We start from the raw sequence: 21,700 nt of genomic DNA, 5'->3' as shown, positions 1-21,700 counted from the left end.
TTTTTTTTAAAAGTATAAATCGGTATATCGGAAACTGTATGCTAGTAATACCTAACGTAACATTGATGAATTTATACACTATTTGTGTGAATCTCTTCAGGTTGTAACAGCAGACTTGTTTTTAATTGAAAACCATCACAGAACTATATTGGGTAGGGGTAGTGCTTTAGGGATTAACAGGGATTAATCTGCAGACACCCCACAAAAAGGTCTTACAGATGAAATTGCGTGCCAGTTTCTATACAGTTTACCAGGTTATTACATCAAATATTACCATTTTCCTAAAAAGAAGACTTTATTATGAAAGACATCTGTGCAGAACACCAAGGGCAGGTATTCCCAAGAGCATAAACACCTGAAGTTATCAGAGCTCCTGGATAACAAGCAAAGTAGTAGGATAGCATCCTTTGAAGAATAAAAGAACTTGTTTCTACTCTTGGTTACCAACTATTTCCTTCAATGTTCTTGTCAGGTTAGAAGAAAACTGAAATTTCAGTTTAGTTCCCAATATGTAGGTTGTCACTAACTGAATAGTATTTAGAACACTTTATTACAGAGAATTGTTCCCTGTATTTACAAAGCGAGCATCTCACCTTTGGATCTCGGAGAAAAAGTGCTCTGTGGATAAGAGAGTGAACATCTCCAATAGGCGGATAATGCATCAGAAGTCCCAAACAGGTCTGATAATTACTTGAAATCACTACAATGAAAATTAAAAAAAAAAAAAGAAAAAAAAAAGAGAATGTGAAGAAACGTGAAATATTACTATCTTGCTTTGATATTCCCAAACAGTAACTTTTCCAGGAGATTCATGACAGTTCAGAGTAAGCTCTCTTTGCCCACATCAGGTCTCTCAGAACTCAAGCAGTGCTCAGAGTAAAAGAAGATATTGCAATAAGCAAGCTTCACGACGATGCTTGGTCCAGTATCATGAAGGACAATGCTAAATCCACCAGTGACTTTATGTCATAGACATTTATGTTAGCTCCAGATTTAGATGTCTAAATTTAGATCTCTGTAGCTGTGCACCTGAAGCCTGCCTGAGTGTGTGGAGGTCAGGGCAATACAGTTGGTGAAGCCTGAAGAACTAGTCCTACACTCCAAAAGGGACAATGACTTTTCAGACGCTCATCTGCAGACACCTAAATTTAAGCATGATAATTTGTGAGATAAATCTTACCTTCGGTACTGCTTTTATGATAACTATCCTCCACTACGACAATTCTTTGCTGAAATATCTTTTATGTTGCTCTTATGTACATATACACAAACATGCCCACACGCATGTATATATATATATATACACACACATGCATAAGAAGGTGTCAACAACTCTTTGTTTTCTTGTAAATCAGAAACTATTCACGAGATGCTCAGGAAAAGGGAGAAGGATATATTTTACTTTCATAAGTACTTAAAAATACAATACACCATTAACTTTACCAGATTTTTTTACTTACTCAGGAAATTTTCAGCATGCTTTGCTCAAGTTTATAATTTTGTTATAATTCTGCTTGATTTTATCTGCATCTATGTAAGTACACTCTATGGTTATTCGCTCGCTATTGTTGTCTTCTGTTTTGGGTGTTTTTTTCCCAAATCAATCTAATTATGAGTGCAATTATTAAAGACATCTTTTCAGGCAGGTCTATGTAAACTACTTCTTTTCTTTTGCACCATCTAAATCCAGGCAATCCATCTGCCACAGCTGTCAAAGCAATGCCTGTTAATGATGCTTGCACTCTGCAACATAAAGACAGCCTCCAACAATAGTAATTGTAAATAAATTTTTAACAAACTTCGCTATTCTGAGAACTTTAGCTGTAGTAATAAATACTTCTTTTTAATCAGACCTCTACTCCAGAAAGGATAATTGCAAATACAAAATTATTTTGAATCAATAAAAGGCAAAATAAAGGACTGTTTTGTGGATGGAAAGATTTAAATGTTTCACTTTTTTTTCTTTCATGTGAATAGACCTCCTATCCTCCTGTACCTTTCCTCCCTCAACAAGAGGATTATGGGGAAAAGATGCAGGACTGGGCAAAATGAATAATTATAATCTGTGTAGGGAACCACTTTATCATCTTCATTTCTGTTGCTGATCCGACAGCTTGTAATTTCATACATCTGCTTTCATTTGTAAAGCACTCACTTATCCTACTCATTCTTTATCTGTTCTGCCTGTTCTTTTTCCTATCCTTTTGTTTTTCTTGTTCTTTTTCAGGTACCTGTTTTTTCTTCTTGAAGTCACAAAGCTGGCATAACGAACACAATACAATGGTCTCCGTCAGAGTTCTTTCAGAGGAGTATAATACGAACACCACATTGTACATACCCAATCAAACTCATATGTAAATCAAATTTAAGATACTGTACTGCAGTTATGATCATGATGCCTTTTTACCAAAGCAAATAAAAATACTGAAAATTGATAGTAAATTCTAAATACTTTTATAAATGGTAGGCAGGAAGACCAATGCATTTCTTTTTTGAACAGATTAGTACGTGTTCTGTTCTGCAATGTAAAATGGATTAAAATTATCCTTTCTTTATTTTTCCTAGAAGAGTTCTTTGCTGTCTCACAGACATAGAGAAAACTAAATATTAAAAAAGCTGATTTATTTTAATGGTGAAGACTTGAACCATGACAAAAAAATTGTATCTTCAACCACAAGGCATTTACTCCAATTAGTAATTTTTTTGATATGTATAATAGTGAAGCAATTGAATACAGGAAAAAAAAATCAAACTGTCAGGCAATGACCTGTGTCCCCTCTGATCCCTAATTTTTTTTTTTTAATTAAATTTTAAAACGAAACCTTACCATTCATATAAAGTTAAAAAAACTCCAACAATTTAATGAAGGCGGCCTGCTAACTTTTGTATTTATTTTATATTTAGGCTTTTCCCCACATATTCAGCTGTCCCCCATTCGTGTAGAAACCTTTGCAGAAGAGGACATTGTTGCCAGTGCTCTGTGTGCTGGGGAGCCTTGGGTTAAAGGGATTACTCTGCTGAAACACCTCATGGTGCTTTTTGTTTTATCGTGATCTGTATGCTGCCCACCAATCTGTACGCTGCCCACCAGCCCGACACGTATGCTCGAGCCCAAGGAGCAAACCGTGCCCTGGGCTGCGTCCAAAGCAGTGTGGCCAGCAGGCCAAGGGAGCTGGTTCTTGCCCCTCTGCTCTGCCCTGGTGAGATCCCACCTGGAGTTCAGCGTCCAGCTCTGGAGCCCTCAGCACAGGAAAGACACGGACCTGTTGGAGCTGGTCCAGAAGAGGGCCACGAAAATGAGCAGAGGGATGGAGCACCTCTCCCGTGAGGAAAGGCTGAGAGAGATGGGGCTGTTGAACCCAGAGAAGAGAAGGTTCCAAGGAGACCTTCTGGCAGCCTTTCAATGTATTAACGGGGCTATAAGAAAGACAGAGAGAGACTTTTTACAACGGCCTGTAGTGACAGGACAAGGGGTAATGGTTTTACACTGGAAGAGGGCAGATTTAGATTGGATGTGAGGAAGAAATTCTTTAAGATGAGAGTGGTGAGGCACTGGAACAGGTTGCCCAGAGAAGCTGTGGATGCCCCATGGCTGGAAGTGTTCAAGGCCAGGTTAGATGGGGCTTTGAGCAGCCTGGTCTGGTGGAAGGTGTCCTGCCCATGGCAGGGGGGCTGGGACTAGATGATCTTTCAGGTCCCTTCCAACCCAAACCATTCCATGATTCTTGTCTCCTCAGGAAAAATGTTTAATGTTATCCATCAGAGCGGCATTTTTCTTAAAAATGATAAAGACAATAGCAGTAAGCCAAAACAAACCCCCCTCTCTGAATATGCATCTCAGATTTGAAAGGATTTCTAAGAATCCACTATAGGATAAAATTTGTGGAAGGAGATTCTGTGCAATACAAAATTATGCAGTCTCAGCAGCAGCTGGATGGTGCTGAAGTTCAGTGTTGAAATATCTCACACTGTGGCCAGCTGCCTTGTAATAAGCTTGGTACTTCTGACTGGTGCTTTTCCTTCATAACTGGCTTGGCAAGAGCCACATGTGAACACAACTTCTATTGTGAACAACTTCTCACTTCCTGAAAAAAAAGAATGCTACTGGCATTTCTAGGGAAAGGAACAGAGAAACTCCTCTACATAGAGAAAGCAATCTTACTGTCTTTTCATTAATATTTGTTATGCGGTGCCCAGAGGAACATCAAATTGCTTTCTCCCTTCTGCTTTAAGATGAGACTGATTTTTCTCTGCTGGTCCAATAACCATTCCTGAATGCAAGCAGCAATAGTAAACTACTCATCTTCAACAAAGTCCTAATTTTCTGCCACATGTCATTTCTTAAGAGTTTAATGTTTGATGCCACCAGCCCTGTATCCAGCTGACTTCCTAACCCAGAAAGGGTGGGACTGCTCCCCCCTGCTGCTTTAAGCATGGCTGTGTTCTCTTGAGTGGGCCCTGAACCGAGTTAACCACAGATAATACAAACACCTTGCACTATAAGAGAAATAACAAATCAGCTTCTTTAAGAAGGGGCTGTTCTTTTCGGCTCATTTATTTCCCTCAAAATATCCTGAGTGCTTTTAGATAAGAAAAAATACACCCTAACAATGGCCATTGCTAGTCTTCAAGTGGAAACATGATAAAAATATACTTACTCTAACACTGATTAGTCAAAATTAGCTCCTGGTGCAATAATGACATCAGTTTACGACGCAAAATATAGACATGCCTTCCAGGTTTGTTCATTTTTGTCCTTCTTGAAGGGAAGGGAAGTACATAAAACATACATATTTTTGCATCACACCCTCCACTCCGCCCTGATTTCATCAAAAAACACATATACATCCAGACTGGTGAAAAAGAAGTAACATATTCATGCTTCTGATTTGACAGAATAAAAAAATAGAAGTTTTGCATGATTTTTTCCAGAGAAACCCAGAAAATAATTCATTAAAACTCACAGATACACAACCCTACACTTGGCTTGTGAGGTTTATCACTCCACGGATATATCTCTCTTGGATACAGATGTAAAACTGAAAGAGCAGCTTACAGAATGCCTGTGTACATGATTATGTATCTGTAATCTCTAAAAACTATGAAGAATAACCTAATAATCTAAATGCTCCCTTCTCCTTGAATAATACAGTTTGAGTAACAGAGAATTTCAAAACTAAAATACAAATAAAATGAAAAATGCAGCAGAAATAATACTTTCTTGAAATCACGCCCTTGAGAACATCATAACAAACCAGAGAAAATAATCCATCAATTCCTGAACCAGCAACTTCTCTCCCATCCCCAAATGTGTTGGTACAAAAGAATCCGCACCATTTTTAAACTTTCAAATGCTTTTAGTACTGTATTATTATCATTACTTATATTTGACATTTTAATGACATAATATCTTAGAAGCTCTATTATTATTCCTATTGTTTCTAAGTTTTAAAACTGAAAATTTCCAGACCATTTATTTATAGATGATTAACATCATCGGATGTTTTGAGCTAACATTTCCTTTCACCAAGAGAAGCTTTTTGAAACTTCTTTTATTTGAAAATGTTTTTAAAAATATTACAACAGAACTTTGAACTCTATTCAAAGCTCAAGTATTACCAGCAATAAAAAAATCAGGAAGAATAGAAAACTTTTCTATTACAGATATATAAGAAAAGCTTTCATTTATCAAATGAATAACTGTGGAAATCACTGCTGTTTGAGCCTGACTTTGAAAATATATTCAGCTATACAGTGTTTATGACTAGGTATTTTGTTTCACCATTCTATCACACTTAAAGTAACTAACTAGGTCCAGCTTTAGAACATAAAGTTACTTATTACAGAAGCAGTATATGTATGAAGTATTAGCTGTCCTGATGGGATGACTCTGCATCTCATTTGGGCAAATGTACTCCCCTTCAAAGCTATTTACTGCTCTATTTACAAAGCCTGGGGATTTCAGACAAAAGAGGGAGACTGAGTTCATACGGATGCCTAGAACACATTTTTTGCTCACATTTTTAGTTACTTCATACTGATACTTGTACATGAGCACCACGAAGCAAAAGAAAATGAACACAGAATAACCTTCCCTCCCCAAGAAGAGAGGTGCTTACAATCACAGTTCTAAAGTTGTTTTTTTTTAAGGGAAGTGGTGACACAAAATAAAGGACTGATGTTAAGAGACATTTTTTGATCCATCTGCACTACATATCTATATTAAAAAAATTAAGATTATTTCAGTTTACTGCACATAAACAAGCCGGATTTAGATTGCAGAATGTAACGACCTGGAATCAGATCACCATGAAACAGCAGCATCGATTTTGAGACTCTAAACTGAATTAAACGTCCACTTCTTTGAGAGTAATGTAAGGTAGCTCTATATGCTCCATGTTTATTGAAAAGTAATTAAAAAAACATATGAAGACAGGCAGTGGAACGACAGTACGTGTAAAATACATGCGTGTTATATTTTCAAGATTGGGTCCCAAAATAGGAACCACAGATGTTGAAAACTTCATGTGTCCTAGAATACAAAATTGTGTCAAATATGTGACCTTGTTATAACCTAAAGCTTACAGATTGTATATACTTAACTCTGAACAGCATGCTGTAGAATTCACATATTTAACGACAGACATGCATCTTGCCACAAAACGCACACTTTGTTGTGGCAAATATATATACAGATTTTTTTGCAAAACATGATGGGACAGAAATAAATGGCTCGATTAAGCATTACATATCGTCCTCCTCCCATTCACAATTATATAAGCTAACAACATTTTTGTGATTTCTTGTCTGTCCCAGCTTAATGTATTTATTGGTCACCGCTAACCCATAAGAATTCACCTTTGCACATATTTCAGGCATAGTAAAATGAAACGAAATGATAATTTTTAAAGCTGCCACTCTGGCATAGAATAAACGTATTTTGTAATAGTTACTTATCTCTGCATTTGCATTTCCTTCAAGATATCTATTAAAAAATTACAAGTCATTGGCTTGTGCATTTTCCCATTTCTCACAGTAGAACGGGAAAAAAATATTTGCAGTGTTAAGGGGAGGCTTCACTCAACTCACCAGCTTGGTCAGAAGGTGGAGCTCTATACATACCTGTACCACTTGCTGCACAGAAAATCTGCAACTCTATCTAAACCCACAGAACTACTCAGAAAACAAACCTGCAGTTAACTCCAAGATACAATTTGCTTCATGAATACAGCAGACCGTATCTGATAATAAACGGCTCCTTCTCCTAGCATTTGGAACAATTTTCAGTTTGTTAATAAAGTCACAGTGGAATTTTGCATTTCTCAAGTCCTCTTTTTCTTTGAAAAATACGTTTGCAATAAGATCGTAAGATAGTTGATACTTACAGGCATCTCTAATATATAACAACATGGCTACAAAAATGTAGTCAACTAAATTCAGGGTGATACTGTCAGCAAATAGAGCATCCCAGACAACCAGAAGGTCCTGAAGTGGGAATTCACGTCCAAACAGGAGCCTTACCCACCGCCTGAAAAAAAAAAAAAAGGAAACGATGTCTGTATTTTATTACTTTGCCAAGTATGGTAAAGCCAGGATACATAACCCAGGATCAACTGCAATCCACAACATTTTACCAAAAAATTTTGCCAAGCGTGAAGATCTGTGGTAACCCCTGAATTAATTGTATTTGTGGAAATGTTACTGCATCTAAATTACAGAAGTGATACCTTACAGACTGTAGAATCTTCACTGACTAAGATCATTAAGGGGGTGAACCTCAAAGGGCAAAACATATCAATCCTATATACCGTATTTTTGAGCATTTAATGTGATAGTGATCTAAGATGAAAGGGATAAAATGTTATGCAAGAATAGCCCGGAACAGCAAAAAAAGGAGGGTGAAGTTTATGAGAAGCCCCGAAAAAGCCAGTCAAGTAAATGCCAATTGAGAGACAGATGCCAAACAGCAGCTAAAACGGTCCGGGTCACACTTACTTTGAAGAGGCTTTCTCCCTGGTATTGATGACAGTGTTTGCAGCTCCATGTAAAATACGCTGATGCTATTTGGATCAAACCTAATTTAAATCTTTGCCAGTTTTAGTGATACTCTGCATGTAGACTATATCGTTAATTCCTATTCATATCTGTGCTGTTTTCATACCTAGCAAAACGTAAAAATCTGTCTTAGCAAATGCAATATTTGCTGGAGGCTGGAAACTTGAGACGCAGTAGAAGAAAATTATTCCTCAAGATTTCTTGTTTCCAGCTCTGGCTTTTACACTAACTTACTTGCTGACCTCAGGAAAGGCACTGCCCTTTCCCATTTCAGAGCAGACCCACCAGCTTTGTACTTTTTAGGTAGGATTATCTAAGGTCATACTTGAAAGAGCTAAAGAATAGTTAGTAACATTAATCCTGAAATAGTTATTACGAAATGGACTTAAAAATAATGAATTACATTTTTAGCTGGGATATGCAAATTACTACACATGTGGAATCTGTTTATTCAGTGGCAAGAAAAGATTGATTGCAAATTTCTGCTAAGCAAATTAAGTCATTCTTTAAAACTCACAAAAATTTCTAAAAAGGCAACTACAAATTTCATCAAGATTAGTTTCACTTGTAAGAATTCATGTTTAACCACTGTTGTCCCAGAACTCATTGTTGGTTAAAGGCATCTGGTTTGTTTTTTTTTTTCTTTCTGATTCCAGTAATAAAAGTTCATTTCTAGACAAATGAAATCCACCACGTCAGTCGAGCACATGCTTTTAAGATAGCAACAAGCTGTACAAAAAGACTCTAGTCTTATAAAAGAAATTCAAAGGGCTGTTTTGTGACTCAAGATCCTGTTCACTAAACTTCACTACCACCCTCCCCACCCCCCCACCCCCCCCGCCACTGGAACCATATGTATAAACCGCAAAAAAATCTATATAAAAAAATCCATGTACAGATTTAGAGATCACCACATAGAATTTCTCCCCTTGCAAGACATGTTCCCTTTTAAAAGTGAAAATACGTGATTTCAAAAGCCAGCATCATCTCGTCCTTCTATTAAGCATCTACGGTCTAAGGTCTTGTAACTTTTTAAGTTAGTGCAGTAATTCTAAAATTCGCAATGTTAACTACGAAAACCCACAAACTCCGTGTGTGTCGCTCTTTGAGCAAACCCCTTTCCTGGGAGGCCATTTTCAGGCCTCAGAAAGAGAAATCAGAACTGTTAACACAAAAGCAGGGCTTAGCTACTGCATTTATTTAATACCCTGTCTGTTCCATCTCAGGAATTGTACCATACAGAGGCACATAACCCTACAGTGCCTAGCCTACAGGAGACTATTATCCTATGGTGACACAACCGTCACCCAGACTCTGTGGGAAGCCTATTACTTGCATTAACAACCCCTCCCACCTGTAAAACTCCAACTTACCGGTTACACAAACTGTTAGGTGAGAAATTTCAGCTAAGCTTGAAGCATCTGAGCTGACTTTGCTTGCAACTACCCAAATCTCATTCAGAAGCCTTGCTGAAAGTCTAATACACTTCAAGGGAAAAAATACACCATGGTGTAATGGGATTTGTTATTAGTCTTTTATTAGAAATCTCTTTTGCTTCTTTACTACTTCATTATGCAGTGTTAATCGTTTGTAGATGCAGGTTTATTCTGCTCAAGCAGAAGTCATTCCTTTTTTTCTCCTGCTTTTATATTTTCTCCTGGGAAAATTAAATCTCCGTCCCCAGAGGTATCACGTTTCACAGATGCAGACTGCTGAAGAACAACTGGACTTCCTTTTGCAACCATAATATTACCGTTAATTATTTGAACCTTCCAGTCTTAAAGGGAGTAAGCTGTTCATACTGTTTTAAATGCATATACACTAAATGCTCTCTTATTTTCTTTGGCGGCATTTAGCTCATCGCATCTATAAACCAAGGACCCTATTGCCTATGAACCATACTGCCATATGGCAGGACTTCACTCAGCTTTTATATTCATAAAAAGGGATCTTAATTCCTTAAAGTAAGTGTCCACACTGAAAAGCTGTCTTTCAAACTAACATGTTTTTACAGCTTTTACAAATATTTGCAGAGAATGTAAGACAGACTTAATAATTGCATTGGATGTGATAAACTGTTTTTTGGTGGTGTGGTTTTTTTTTTTTTTTGAGATGGCTGTCTCTGGTTTAATTATTGTTCTGTCCTGTTAATCTTGCCTTACATCTGTTACACCTGCAGACTGTGAGGCTCACAATAGTATACCTTTTATCACATGCAGTAATACAGTAATTCATATTTTACCAGGCACACTTAGCAATTAAAATCTACAAAAAACCCCCTACCAGATTCTTTAAAGCCATAATACACCAAGGTACTACTACCTACACTGTAGAATATGTAACTGTATCTTCCACTTATGATTCCTATATAATTAAAGCAATATTCTCAAGAGATCAGTAATTACTAGCAATAGATAATGATTCATTAATGACCTTACGATATAGGGAAAGCAGGATAAAACTGTGCTCTAGTAAAGCCATTAAATAAGGCAATGATCCAGCCTTACCAGTTCTAGCTAAACCACAACCATTTTGACTGAGATTTACAGGACAATTTCCAAGCATCAATAAAATTAACTTATGTGTTACATATATTTAGCTGCTTATCTTCTCTGTCTTCTTGGAAGGCAGAGAATTCTTTTAAAAAATTAAATAAGCCTAAGAAATTGTTATAGATGAGGTGATACAAACAGTTTAGGCGTGTTTATGAGGACAAAACAACAAAATGAAATCAGAAAGAATAAGAAAAAACATAACACTCGGGAAGGGAAAACATGACTCTGAAGCTACTTGTAAATGACTAAATCTAGGACCTACAACTTGTCAACAAGTTGCCTAAAAATTCTGCTGTAACAGCCTGTTTTCAGCCATTTATACTCTTACTAAACTCAATCTTCAGTATAATTTCCACTCCAAGCATCTGCTCAAGGCTTGATTTTTTTTTTTTTTATTAATTGATACTATTCATTAGAACAAGGTTAAAAAAATTCTTCTCATGCTTAACTTTTTTCCTCAAGCACTTCATTACAAAGGTCTAGAATAAAACCAAAAAGGTCTCTGGTATTTTTCCTTTTTGCTGTGTATATTAAAAAAAAAAAAAAAAAGAAGCCCAAATTTGAGAATTCCTTGGTTGACCTAAAGAGAGCAAAGTGTAGCTTTCCACAGAGTATGTTCTGCTTCAGCCTAACTCTTGCCACCAGCCCAAGGGTGCATCTTCCATCCTGTCCTTCACCCCAGCTGCACTCTCCTACCTGCACGGGAGATGGCAAGGGTACCCGTCACCCTCCCGTGATGGCTAGCGCCGCTCAGCAAACGGGATGGCGGAGGACGCTGTTCATCTAGTTGCCCACGCTTGCAATACTCAGTAGTGGGAGTTTTCTGGAGAAAGGAAGGGTCAGCAGCATTTTGCAGGACGTCATTTCATTTTCAGCACAAGTTTCGCTGCGTTTTTTTTTTTTTAAATAAGAAAATTAAATGGACTGTATTGAAAAGAACGCCATCTTATCAAAACTAAGCACTCGGAAGCTGAGAAATGCCAGAATTAACATCAGTTGTTTACTGACTGAGAAAATGATATGTAAGCTCTGTCTCTTTAAACTCTGTCATGAATTATGTTCAAGCAAACATTTGTAGCCAGTGCAATTTACTATGTAAAGTCACGGTCAATAATTTAGGAGAAAGGGTAGACAGACTTGAGCTGTGATCTGCTTGTTCAAAAACGAGATATGGAAAAAGGATGAGGAGCAACATTTGTAAAATGCTTTCAAAAGAACTTAAAGCTGTAGGGACGATAAAGAATTACATCGTTCCATGCCAGCCAGCAAGCGCTGCTCTGGGCAGACCTGATGCCCACGCTACGATATCAGAGGTGTGTGTTGCTACCCTATGGCCCCCGGGTGGGCTGCGGCTGAAGAAGGCTGGGTGGCTTCGCGGCTGCCCTGCTGCAGGAGTGGCCGCAGGACCAACACAGGAGCCACGCTTCCGCAGCAGCGCTCGTCAACACTCCCACGGAGGAGAAGAAAAAGCAAAGACAGCTGTAAATACACAGCAAAAGTATCTCAAAAGAAGATATCTGATAGCAGGAACCGTCCAGGACCTGCTAGTCGCCACAGGCAGTCAGAGGGGAGACGGGCAAGCTCAAGCAGAGGATGAGGAAGGTCATTTATTTTCTTTGAATGACATGAAGGAGACCAACCAAGATAAGCTTTAGCAACACTTCAGCTCAGACCTGTTACACAGTCCATTTCTTTAGTGTTCTGCCTCCTTTCTTCATAAATCTTGTTTTTACCAAGACTCCTGTGGCTTTATACAGTTCAGGGATTTTGTATGGGATGCCCTGAAGAGATTAATAAAACCTTCAAATGATACAAGACAGTGAAAGAAACATACCCGAAGTATAATCACAACTTTTTCTTTCAGCTACTCTTCTACAAGAGTCTTTTAGGAAGGGAGGTAACTGCTCAGGCTGCATGAGAAACTTAATGATCACAGATGAGAAGAAAGTTCAAACAGTTAAGTGTAACAATTAAAAAAATGACATGTCTAAAATAAACAAAACTTTATTGCAAAAGATAATAAAATAAATTATTAAGATCCAGTATTTTGTCAGAACAGAAAGAAACACGTGGAAGCCCAATAAAGCCAAAAAACTGGTGGTTTTTTGAAGTCATGTGGGAAGATCACCAGACTTTCAGAGATTTACAGAAACCTCTGATGTGTTCAATGTAAACGTTGAGCATTTTACACAAACCACACCCGCAGACGCACACCACCCATAAAGGATGTACAGTGAGACATTGTTACAGCATATGTTCCATTTTTTTGCCTTAATCTACTTAACTTGTGAAGGGAATGAAAACAGACATCTTGCTAGAAGATGTGTTTACTTCAACCATAAATTCAAATGTTAATTCTGGATTTATTAGATAAAATTATGTGGCCTTTGTCATTTCAGAAGGCTGACAAGATGATCAGGTTTTACTTAGGTTGCAAAACATTTAAATATAGATTCCTACCACATCTTGTCCAGTAGTGTATGCTGATTGTACAAAAGTGCGTGCGATAAAGAGGGAAAAAGTGTGTGCCAGCATCTAACAAATCATTCAGCTTCTCCTTAGAGATAACAGAAAGTATATAAAAAAAAGATTCTTATTATGTGTGCACATACACCTGCCTTATCTAAGTAATTTCAGGTTTGTATGTGGAGTCCTATTCTGCCAGAGAATGACACACATGCTTTGGTGTAATCAGGATCTAGGTGGGGTTACCTTGTCCTGCACTCCCATGCAGGTTTTTCATTTCACCCAGTTTCTCCTGTACTGGCTACATGAAGCTTTGGTGGATCACTGCAGCACGTCCACGCATCATGGCTCTGCTGCTGGGTGGATACAAGGTAAGTTATTGTTTTCTTTTTTTTTTTTTTTTTTTCTGGTTCAAATTCTGTTTGGTTTATGGTCACATCCATTCATTTTCAAGTTTTACATAGTTATATTAAAGCCCTCTCAATTTTAAAAACTATGGTAAGATCTACAGGCTTTTTGTTCCACAGCTTAAACACTGGGGACTTATGCAAAGATAAAAATTACTGTGATCGAAAACAAATAAAAATGAAACCACACATTTACATTATGGATTGTATGGGTTTCAAACTCTACCATAGGTTTTCCTGTAAGAAAATAAGTATTTAAAAGTAAATAATAATGATAATAAACACTCATTTATTAATATAGTCCCATTCAAATTTAGGCTAAGTGATGAACAAGAATACTGTTCATAGTTTACATAGAAAAAGGTTTTGATTTGTCCTATTGAAACTTCCTACTGCTCTAAATATCCTGATATTTTAATAGCAATTACCTTATCTAACACAGACTAGCACCCCTCTTCAAAATGAATACTTCTAATTATATTTTTACAAATAAATGACATAAACATTTAACAGTTATGTGGATTATTTCCTTTCCCATTTGGTTTCTTTAAGATTACTGGCAAAGATTACTCCATTTTGCATTTGAGAAAAAGTCTGTCTGTTTTTGGAAGACTATGCATTTCCTTATTAAAGAAGGTTTTTCCTTCTAAAAAAGGAATTCCTAATAATTACCTCCCCCTCCTTACTGTAATTTACCCCTCATTGCAAAAGCATTTACTACTGTCTTAAGTGAGACCCATTGTAACAGACTCACTAGCAGGAATGTGCTGAATGAAAAAGGTGTTATTGCATCTTTGTAGCAGTAGTGTTTCGTATTTTTAGAAATTTTCTACCATAAAAGTCCTGAACCTGTTAGCCTGCTTTGGGTAGGTTCCTGTCCCAGTTCTTAACTAACTTTAGGCACTTGTTTTGGCATTGGTGCTGTTCTTGGCTTCAGATTTTCCAAGGCTGCCACTGTCACCTACTGGTGCTCCCCACCTGCAGCCATCTTCCTGGTGGCACCAGCAGCCCAGGTACCACCAGTACCTTAGGCATGTTCACCAGTGGTGATGCCCCTGCAAGAGGGAAAGGTAATTTTCCTTCACCTTCTTGCTAAGTTTTTGGTCCCCAATGCAGTTCTAGCTTATTGTGCTGGTTTAAGCGTTGCTGATTGTACTTTCACGCTCTTCTGAATTTGTTTTGGAAGTTGTTTCATGTGAGTTTACGGGAAGCTGCTTACTGGTGACAAGAGTGATGTATTTTGCTTCTTCATGCAGCCAGGTACATTTCTCCTGCCAGTTCACCCTGCTTCAGTGTACATCCCAATGATAAGGAACTTTAAAAAAAACAACTGACACAGTGTATTACTGGCAACCATACTCACTAAAACCTATCCCTGATTTTAAAACTCTGCTCAACGTTTCTACTACACTCTATAACCAGCGTACCTGGTTACACAGGACATAGAAAAGGCTGAAGTACTGAATGCTGTCTGTGCCTCAGTCTTGACTAGCAAGCCTGGCTTTCAGGAATCCCGAGTCCCAGGGACAGAGGAAAAGGCTGCAGGAAGGAAGATGTACCCTTGGTGGAAGAGGATCAGGTCAGGGAATCCTTAAGCAAAGTGGACATAGGCAAGTCCACGGGCCCTGAATGCAATGCACCCCCGAACGCTGAGGGAGCTGGCAGATGTCATTGCGAGGCCACTCTCAATAATCTTTGATCAATCATGGTGGCGGGGACAACGTCTGAAGATTGAAGGAAAGCAAATGTCACTTCTATCATCAAGGTTAAGAAGGACCCAGGGAACTACAGGCCAGTCAGCCTCACCTTGATCCCTGGGAAGATGACGGAGCAGCTAATCCTGGAAAACATTTCCAGGCACCTGAAGGACAAGAAAATCATCGGGAGTGATCAGGGTGGCTTCACCAAGGGCAAGGCAGATGAATTCATATCAGCAAAAAGGCATGTAAAATACACACCGAAAGATCGCCACAGGCTGCTCTGCCCACCCACAACAATCTCATAAACAAAAATAAAGACCCTGCAATGACAGGCAGAGCATTACAGAAACTTGCCTAAAGATGTGGTGGTTTTCCATACTTGAATTTTTAAATTCCGATCAGATGTTATTACAAAATTCTGGAGCAATATCATGTAAGATTGGATCTCATTCAGAGATTATTGGATAAAGTCCTATAAAAGCAAGAATTCAGGCTAATTAAACTTATAAACCTGTATAATATTGGGTTACGGTTCTGATTTTGCAATTTATTTGATTGATCTTCTTAATCTAAAACTCCAATAATATGACTGGCTTAAACAAGCTACTAACATGGATGTAATTGATTCACCTTTTCTTTACCTAATGGGTCAACTTGCTTTTGACTTTTTTCTCTGAGAGAATTCTAGTTTCTCTGCATATTAAAATGTTTTTTTTTAAAGTAGTAGTTTTACTTGCAGGCTTTGCCAATGGTTCTCACATCACATTTGCAATAGCCCATTTCTGGAAAAGCTGGAATCTAAATTTATTTGTAATGGTAATTATGGACTAACACATTGTAAGACACAATGACTGTTTTCGTAACCAGTACGGATCTCCATCAGTTTTAGCTTGTACCGGCTTGGTTAGATTACAGACACTTCCCCTTTCAGCTTCATCCCTCTAACATTTTCAGAGGCTATTTTGGTTTTTAGATACTACAAGACTGTAAACTTGCAGAATAGGAAAGAGTAAAAAAAACCTTTTTCATTAATCTGTTTAATTGATTTGAAAACGGACTTGACTAGTACTAGAGACAAGTCTGCAAATGGCTTTTCCATAACACTAAAAACTTCAAAAACAGAGTTAGGAACTGAATGGGTTCAGAAAAAGAAAACATAAACAAGTTTCCAATTTTTTCAGCAGGAAAGATGGGAGAAACTGGACATTTAGGTGGAAATTTGTATTGTGGATGTAACTCTTGCATGATCAGAGACTTGCCCTGAATGTAGCATTTAATTTAAAGAAACTCTCTGAAGAGGGAGAAAAGTTCATTGCTCATTTTTTTTTTTCCATTCCTCCTAAACATGAAAAGCTAAACAACTTCAATTTTAGTATTTCACATACACATGACTTAGTAATTAACAGCTATTACAAGCACCGTACTGAGACTGCTAGCCTGTGTTTGCAGTAAATACAACATCCACTTACTGGACTATAACAATTTACTAACCACTCATTACTGTGAAGGACAGATGAAACTGTTGTACACCAGCAGTGACCTACAGGAAGAATCATCATAATGAAATAACTAACATGGTTTCAGCCATTGCTGATTTTTGTAAAGGACAGAAGTTCTAGACATTTGTCAAGATTCTAGTCAAGGTGCTTCAAGTTGATAACAAATACCACAAATCAAAGCTGAGGCACCCAGTTTTTAAATCTTGGCCAAAATACAGAGGTAACAACATGAAGGGTCTAGCTGTTATACCATGACTCATTTAGAAATTATCTGGACTAAACTGTGCTTTTTATTCAAAGGAAAAAGACTGAAGAGTACTGCTGTGCTTCTGCAAAAGAACTAAATTTAAACAGCACAGGCAATACTCAGATCTAAAAAGCAAGCTTCAGTGCAACAAAATGATGGTGATAAACCAGAAGGAGCAGAGGGGGTTACCACATTCTACTGGAAAAAAAACCTTTGAAGTCAATGATAAACACCCCTTAAATGCAAGGAGTATGGGACTTCATCTCTGATACTATCTAAAATCCTAATTTCATGACCAGTACCTGCACTAGCAAGAGAAAAATGTAAGAACTTGAAGGTGTGTCTACTGAATGTTTAATGCTCTTTGCTTCTATGCAATTAAAACCTACAGTCCTAAATACTGATGATGCATGTGCATTTTGTTTTGAAAATCACTGTAGAGTAGCAAAAACATTTTCTTTTTTTAACAAAAATAATTACAAGTGAGTGATTTTAAACACTGTTTGCTGCAACAAACCTATTGAAACAAAAGAGGCACTTCTAAATTAGCAAAGTTCCTACTGATATCAGCCATTAGCAATTACGAACTCCACCCCCCGATCTTTTCCATCTTTAAACAGCAATGATTAGATTTGGTTTTAAAGTGGAGAAATTATATCAGAAAAACAACTCTCAGTGTTGCAATTAAAGTGCAGTTCTTAAGATGATAAAATAAATTTGCTAATAGCTTTATCCATTGATTCAAGATGCATCCAGTAGGTTTAAAAGATACAGCAATTCTTTTGTACAATCTCTCTGTAAAAGAGGAATCTATAATATTTTACTGTTCCATATTGTTAAATCTTCTATAGAGTTACTACATTTCTTTGTAGAATCCACTTGGGCAAGACTCATTCAAAAAGACATGTATTTTAAAACAAAAGGAAGAGATACAATTTTGTTAATAGCTCTAAAGTAAACAAATAAGCACTGATAAAATATTATGAAGTTTATATTCTATCTTGAAGACTTCTCTATCACAATTAAATAAAATGCCTTTTCTGTCCATAAAAATTTGAAATTGACAACTGAACCATCTCTCTGTTAATCTGTATCAAAATGTTCAAATAAATGAATTTTTTTCTGGTAATGTTAAATAAACCGTATCAAAAAATTCAGGAGATTTAAATTATTTTATTTTTTTTAATTCTCCAGAAACTAGCTGCCTATGTTCAGCAATGGAACCGCTACCGGAAAACACGCTGTATTCAAACCAACAAGGCACCATGCCTGTTCTGACTCTACCGCTACTTTACCAAACCACGTTAGTCTTTTTCTCCTTTCTAATCCCATTTCTCCACCACAGCTGGTTTTGGGTGTTACAGAGAATTCATTTGATAATGAAGACAGTTTTAGGTTTTCATAGTAAAATTCAGGATGGCAATACACCCCAAAATAGGCATTATAAAGTAAAAGGGTAACTTTAAGCTAATTAAAGCTGGTTTCAGCAGGGATAGAGTTAAATTTTTTCCTAGTAGCTGGTGCAGCGCTGTGTTTTGGATTTAGCATGAGAATAATGTTGATAACACAGTGATGTTTTAGTTGTGGCTAAGTCGTGCTTACTCTAAATCCAGGACTTTTCCAGTTTCCCAAGTTTGCCAGTGAGCAGGTGCACAAGAAGCCGGGAGTGACCAGACAGAGCCAGGACAGCTGACCCCAACTAGCCAACGAGCTATTCCATACCACAGAACGTCATGCTCAGTATATAAACTGGGGGAAACTGGCCAGGGCCTGCCGATCGCTGCTCTGGGACGGGCTGGGCATCCGTCAGTGGGTGGTGAGCAACTGCACTGTGCATCGCTTGGTTTCATTTTTTTTTTCTTTCCCTTTGGGTTTTATTCTTCTCTCTTTCTCTCTCCTTTTCATTATTATTATTATTATTGTTCTCATCATATTTTCTTTTATTTCAATTATTATATTGTTCTTGTCTCAACCCATGAGTTTTACATTTTTCCTGACTGATTCTGCTGTCCCGCTGGTGGGGAGGAGGAGTGAGCGTGGCACTTAGTTGCCAGCTGGGGTTAAACCATGACACTCCTTTATCTCATAAAACTGCATAAATATACGTCAAATGTATCTGAAGTAAAAGGGCATGGCCTTTACAAAGTGATAATCTTTCAGTTGGGCTTAAAGCATAAGAAATTGAAATTGTGATACTTTGATATGAAGAGAACAAAAAACTTATTAAGCTATTTGGCAGCTCAGCTCAGAATAAAACAGGCACCAGTAATGAAGACTTTATTAACATCAACAAAATCTTACTATACACATACCTTTTGCAGAAGTCTTATCCTAGTATTTGGAAAAGGCCTGCTGATTATGCAGCATACGAGCTCAGGTAAAACCAGACCACCACGGATGAATAAATTATTTGCCAATGAACTGGTAAGAAAAATGTGTAGCTGTAGCTGGACACCGAAACAGATGCAAAAACCCACTAGACACTTTCCCCTTGAGAGTCAAAATTAAACAGCAATAAATAAACCTAAAATGGACAGAATTCCTATCTACTGCCTGAACTGGGGGCTTATTTCTGCAAGCCTCTTTATAATTAAGTATATAACATTTCAAAATCTCTTTGTGGCTCTCCACTCCAGAGGATAAATTTATTTATTTTTTAAAATGAGGAGAGAAGATTTATATCATCACTGAATTCAATATTACGTCTATTGTATGCTCTAAAACTAAATTAAGAAGCTGTTCAGAGGCCATACATGCAGCAGTCCATTTCAATCTATTAGTCTGGCTAAATGCCTTCATATATCCAGTGAAGGGAGTCATCATCATCAATCTGCCAGTTTTAGTGACCAGTCAACTACATGTTGATGCATGCACTGAGGAAACACAAGCGTTTCCTCCCTTCTGTTGTGCTCCTAAACATAAGAATAAAGTGAGGCCGTTCCAATAGGTAGCACACAAAATGATGATTTAGCTCTTAGTGTAAAAGTCTTAGAATCACCATTTCATTTATAATCTTAGTTCAAAGACAGAATGTCAGTTTGCAGCCCAATTCCATTATTGAGCCAGGTAAGGCAAATAAAGAGTTAATTAATTTTGCCTGGTAAGTCAATTGCACCATTGTTATCCAGTGTCTTGCTTTCATTTAATCTGTTAAGCAAAAAAATGCAGACTTTGTTTTAGCCTTTCTGTATATACCTAAACCGAGTTGTTTTACATATTAGTTACAAGAATAGGAACTTCAACTTTTGTGAAACAAAGTACCTATGAAGTTTTGCGTTGTGTAGCAGCAGGCTTATAGGGACGCTGCATCTTTTCAGCGATGCACAAGGGCTTAGTGGTCTCATTTAGCTACCTATGTGCCCCTGCAGAAGCCCTGCTAGCAATAAAATACTCTGGTGGCAAACAGCTAATTCATTAATTAACCACAGTATTTGCTGGAAAGGAAAGCACTAAACAATGCGGCACAGAAAGTGCAATTGCGGTTGTTCCAGGTCCCTGTCTGCAGTATGTGTGGCAGAGGCAAGCAATGCCTATGCTGTTTCTAATTATTCCAATTATCATGGCACACTATGAAAACTTGATTAATAACACTGAAGATATTGTTGTGGCAATTAGCCATATGGTTGTGGGACTTTATTCTGTCACGATTTAGCCATTAGCATCTACTTATGTTTGTCAGAACAGAGCATCCGTGACAAGTTGGAGTTCCGCTCACCTTGCCGAGTCCCTGGTGAGCAACACCAGAGAAATGTTTATTCCTGGGAGCCCCGTGCCTGAGTAAATTTTTCATGTGGCATCCGGCCTGACTGGGGACAAATGTCAAGTAGCTTACACAACGACCCATCAAGCCGGGCTCTCTGCAAAAGGCACCTCATGAACAGCTTACCAAGACAGACTTCTTTCGGGGGGGGGATTTGACCAGTAAAATTAGTGTCAAATGTCTTGTATTCATTGTTTTCAACCGTTAACCATTGAGACAGCATGTAGCTACCCTTATTTAGACATGATGAAATGCTCTATTCTGATTTTACACACCTATGAGTTACATATTACCGTGTGCTTGAAATGTAGATCTCCAAGCTGAGGGACTACGGGGCAGCAGTACTGTCAGGCTGGTCAGCCAAACTGACAGCTACAAAAGCTATCCATTTTTATGAGCCTTCCTTTTCAGACACAAAGTATATGTTAAAAAACATACTTGTCCTTTCTTTTCATTTTGTGGTCAAAATAACTGCTCAGCTCTGAAAGTTCACCTCTAAGACACAAGTAAAAGCTTTAAAAAGCTCATTAATAACGTAATGCCTTCCCCCCCCGGCCCCGAAAGCAGAGCACTAGTCTTACCACTTCTCTAACTTGCAAATCAGCTAGTAGAAATGTGTTTACATCTGCATGTCACTCAAAATCAAAATGTTTGCAATTAAGGATAATTCCCAACTTGACCAGTTGTCCACAGTTAAGAATCAACAAGTCAGTCGTTATTAAAAGGAGTAGGAAGCGTTAAAGAATCAGCATCTTGCTGCACAGGGATGCCATATATACAACTGATGAAAGCGTGCTGACCTATTTTAGACATGAGAGGAGGAAGCAATAACCCAAGTTTATGGAAATGGCAATGTTAATATGTAAAATGACACTACATAAGAAGTTTCTAAGAAGCACAAACCTTCAAGAAAACCCACAGTACTGTAGAAATTCACCAGCTCCTGTTAAAAAGAACAGTAAGAATTGCTATTTTTTGAATACACATACCTCTCTACCTATATGGTAGCTT

At 37.7% G+C, this 21,700-nt stretch overlaps 1 protein-coding gene across 6 annotated transcripts in view; it reads right to left on the bottom strand.

Moving 5' to 3' along the window:
- Positions 1–21,700, bottom strand: part of TBC1D5 (TBC1 domain family member 5) — a 326,354-nt gene that overhangs the window by 75,131 nt on the left and 229,523 nt on the right. For all 6 annotated transcript variants that reach the window (XM_040593276.1, XM_040593275.1, XM_040593273.1 and 3 more), the window contains 2 exons: positions 7,386–7,528; positions 594–700 (listed from right to left, as the gene is read on the bottom strand). In XM_040593276.1, the coding sequence (XP_040449210.1) occupies positions 594–700; positions 7,386–7,528 (250 nt within the window). The remainder of the gene's footprint in view (positions 1–593; positions 701–7,385; positions 7,529–21,700) is intronic.

This window comes from Falco naumanni, chromosome 4 (genome assembly GCF_017639655.2).
Source record: "Falco naumanni isolate bFalNau1 chromosome 4, bFalNau1.pat, whole genome shotgun sequence".
Lineage (NCBI taxonomy): Eukaryota > Metazoa > Chordata > Aves > Falconiformes > Falconidae > Falco > Falco naumanni.
This window is presented reverse-complemented; position numbering and strand designations above follow the sequence as displayed.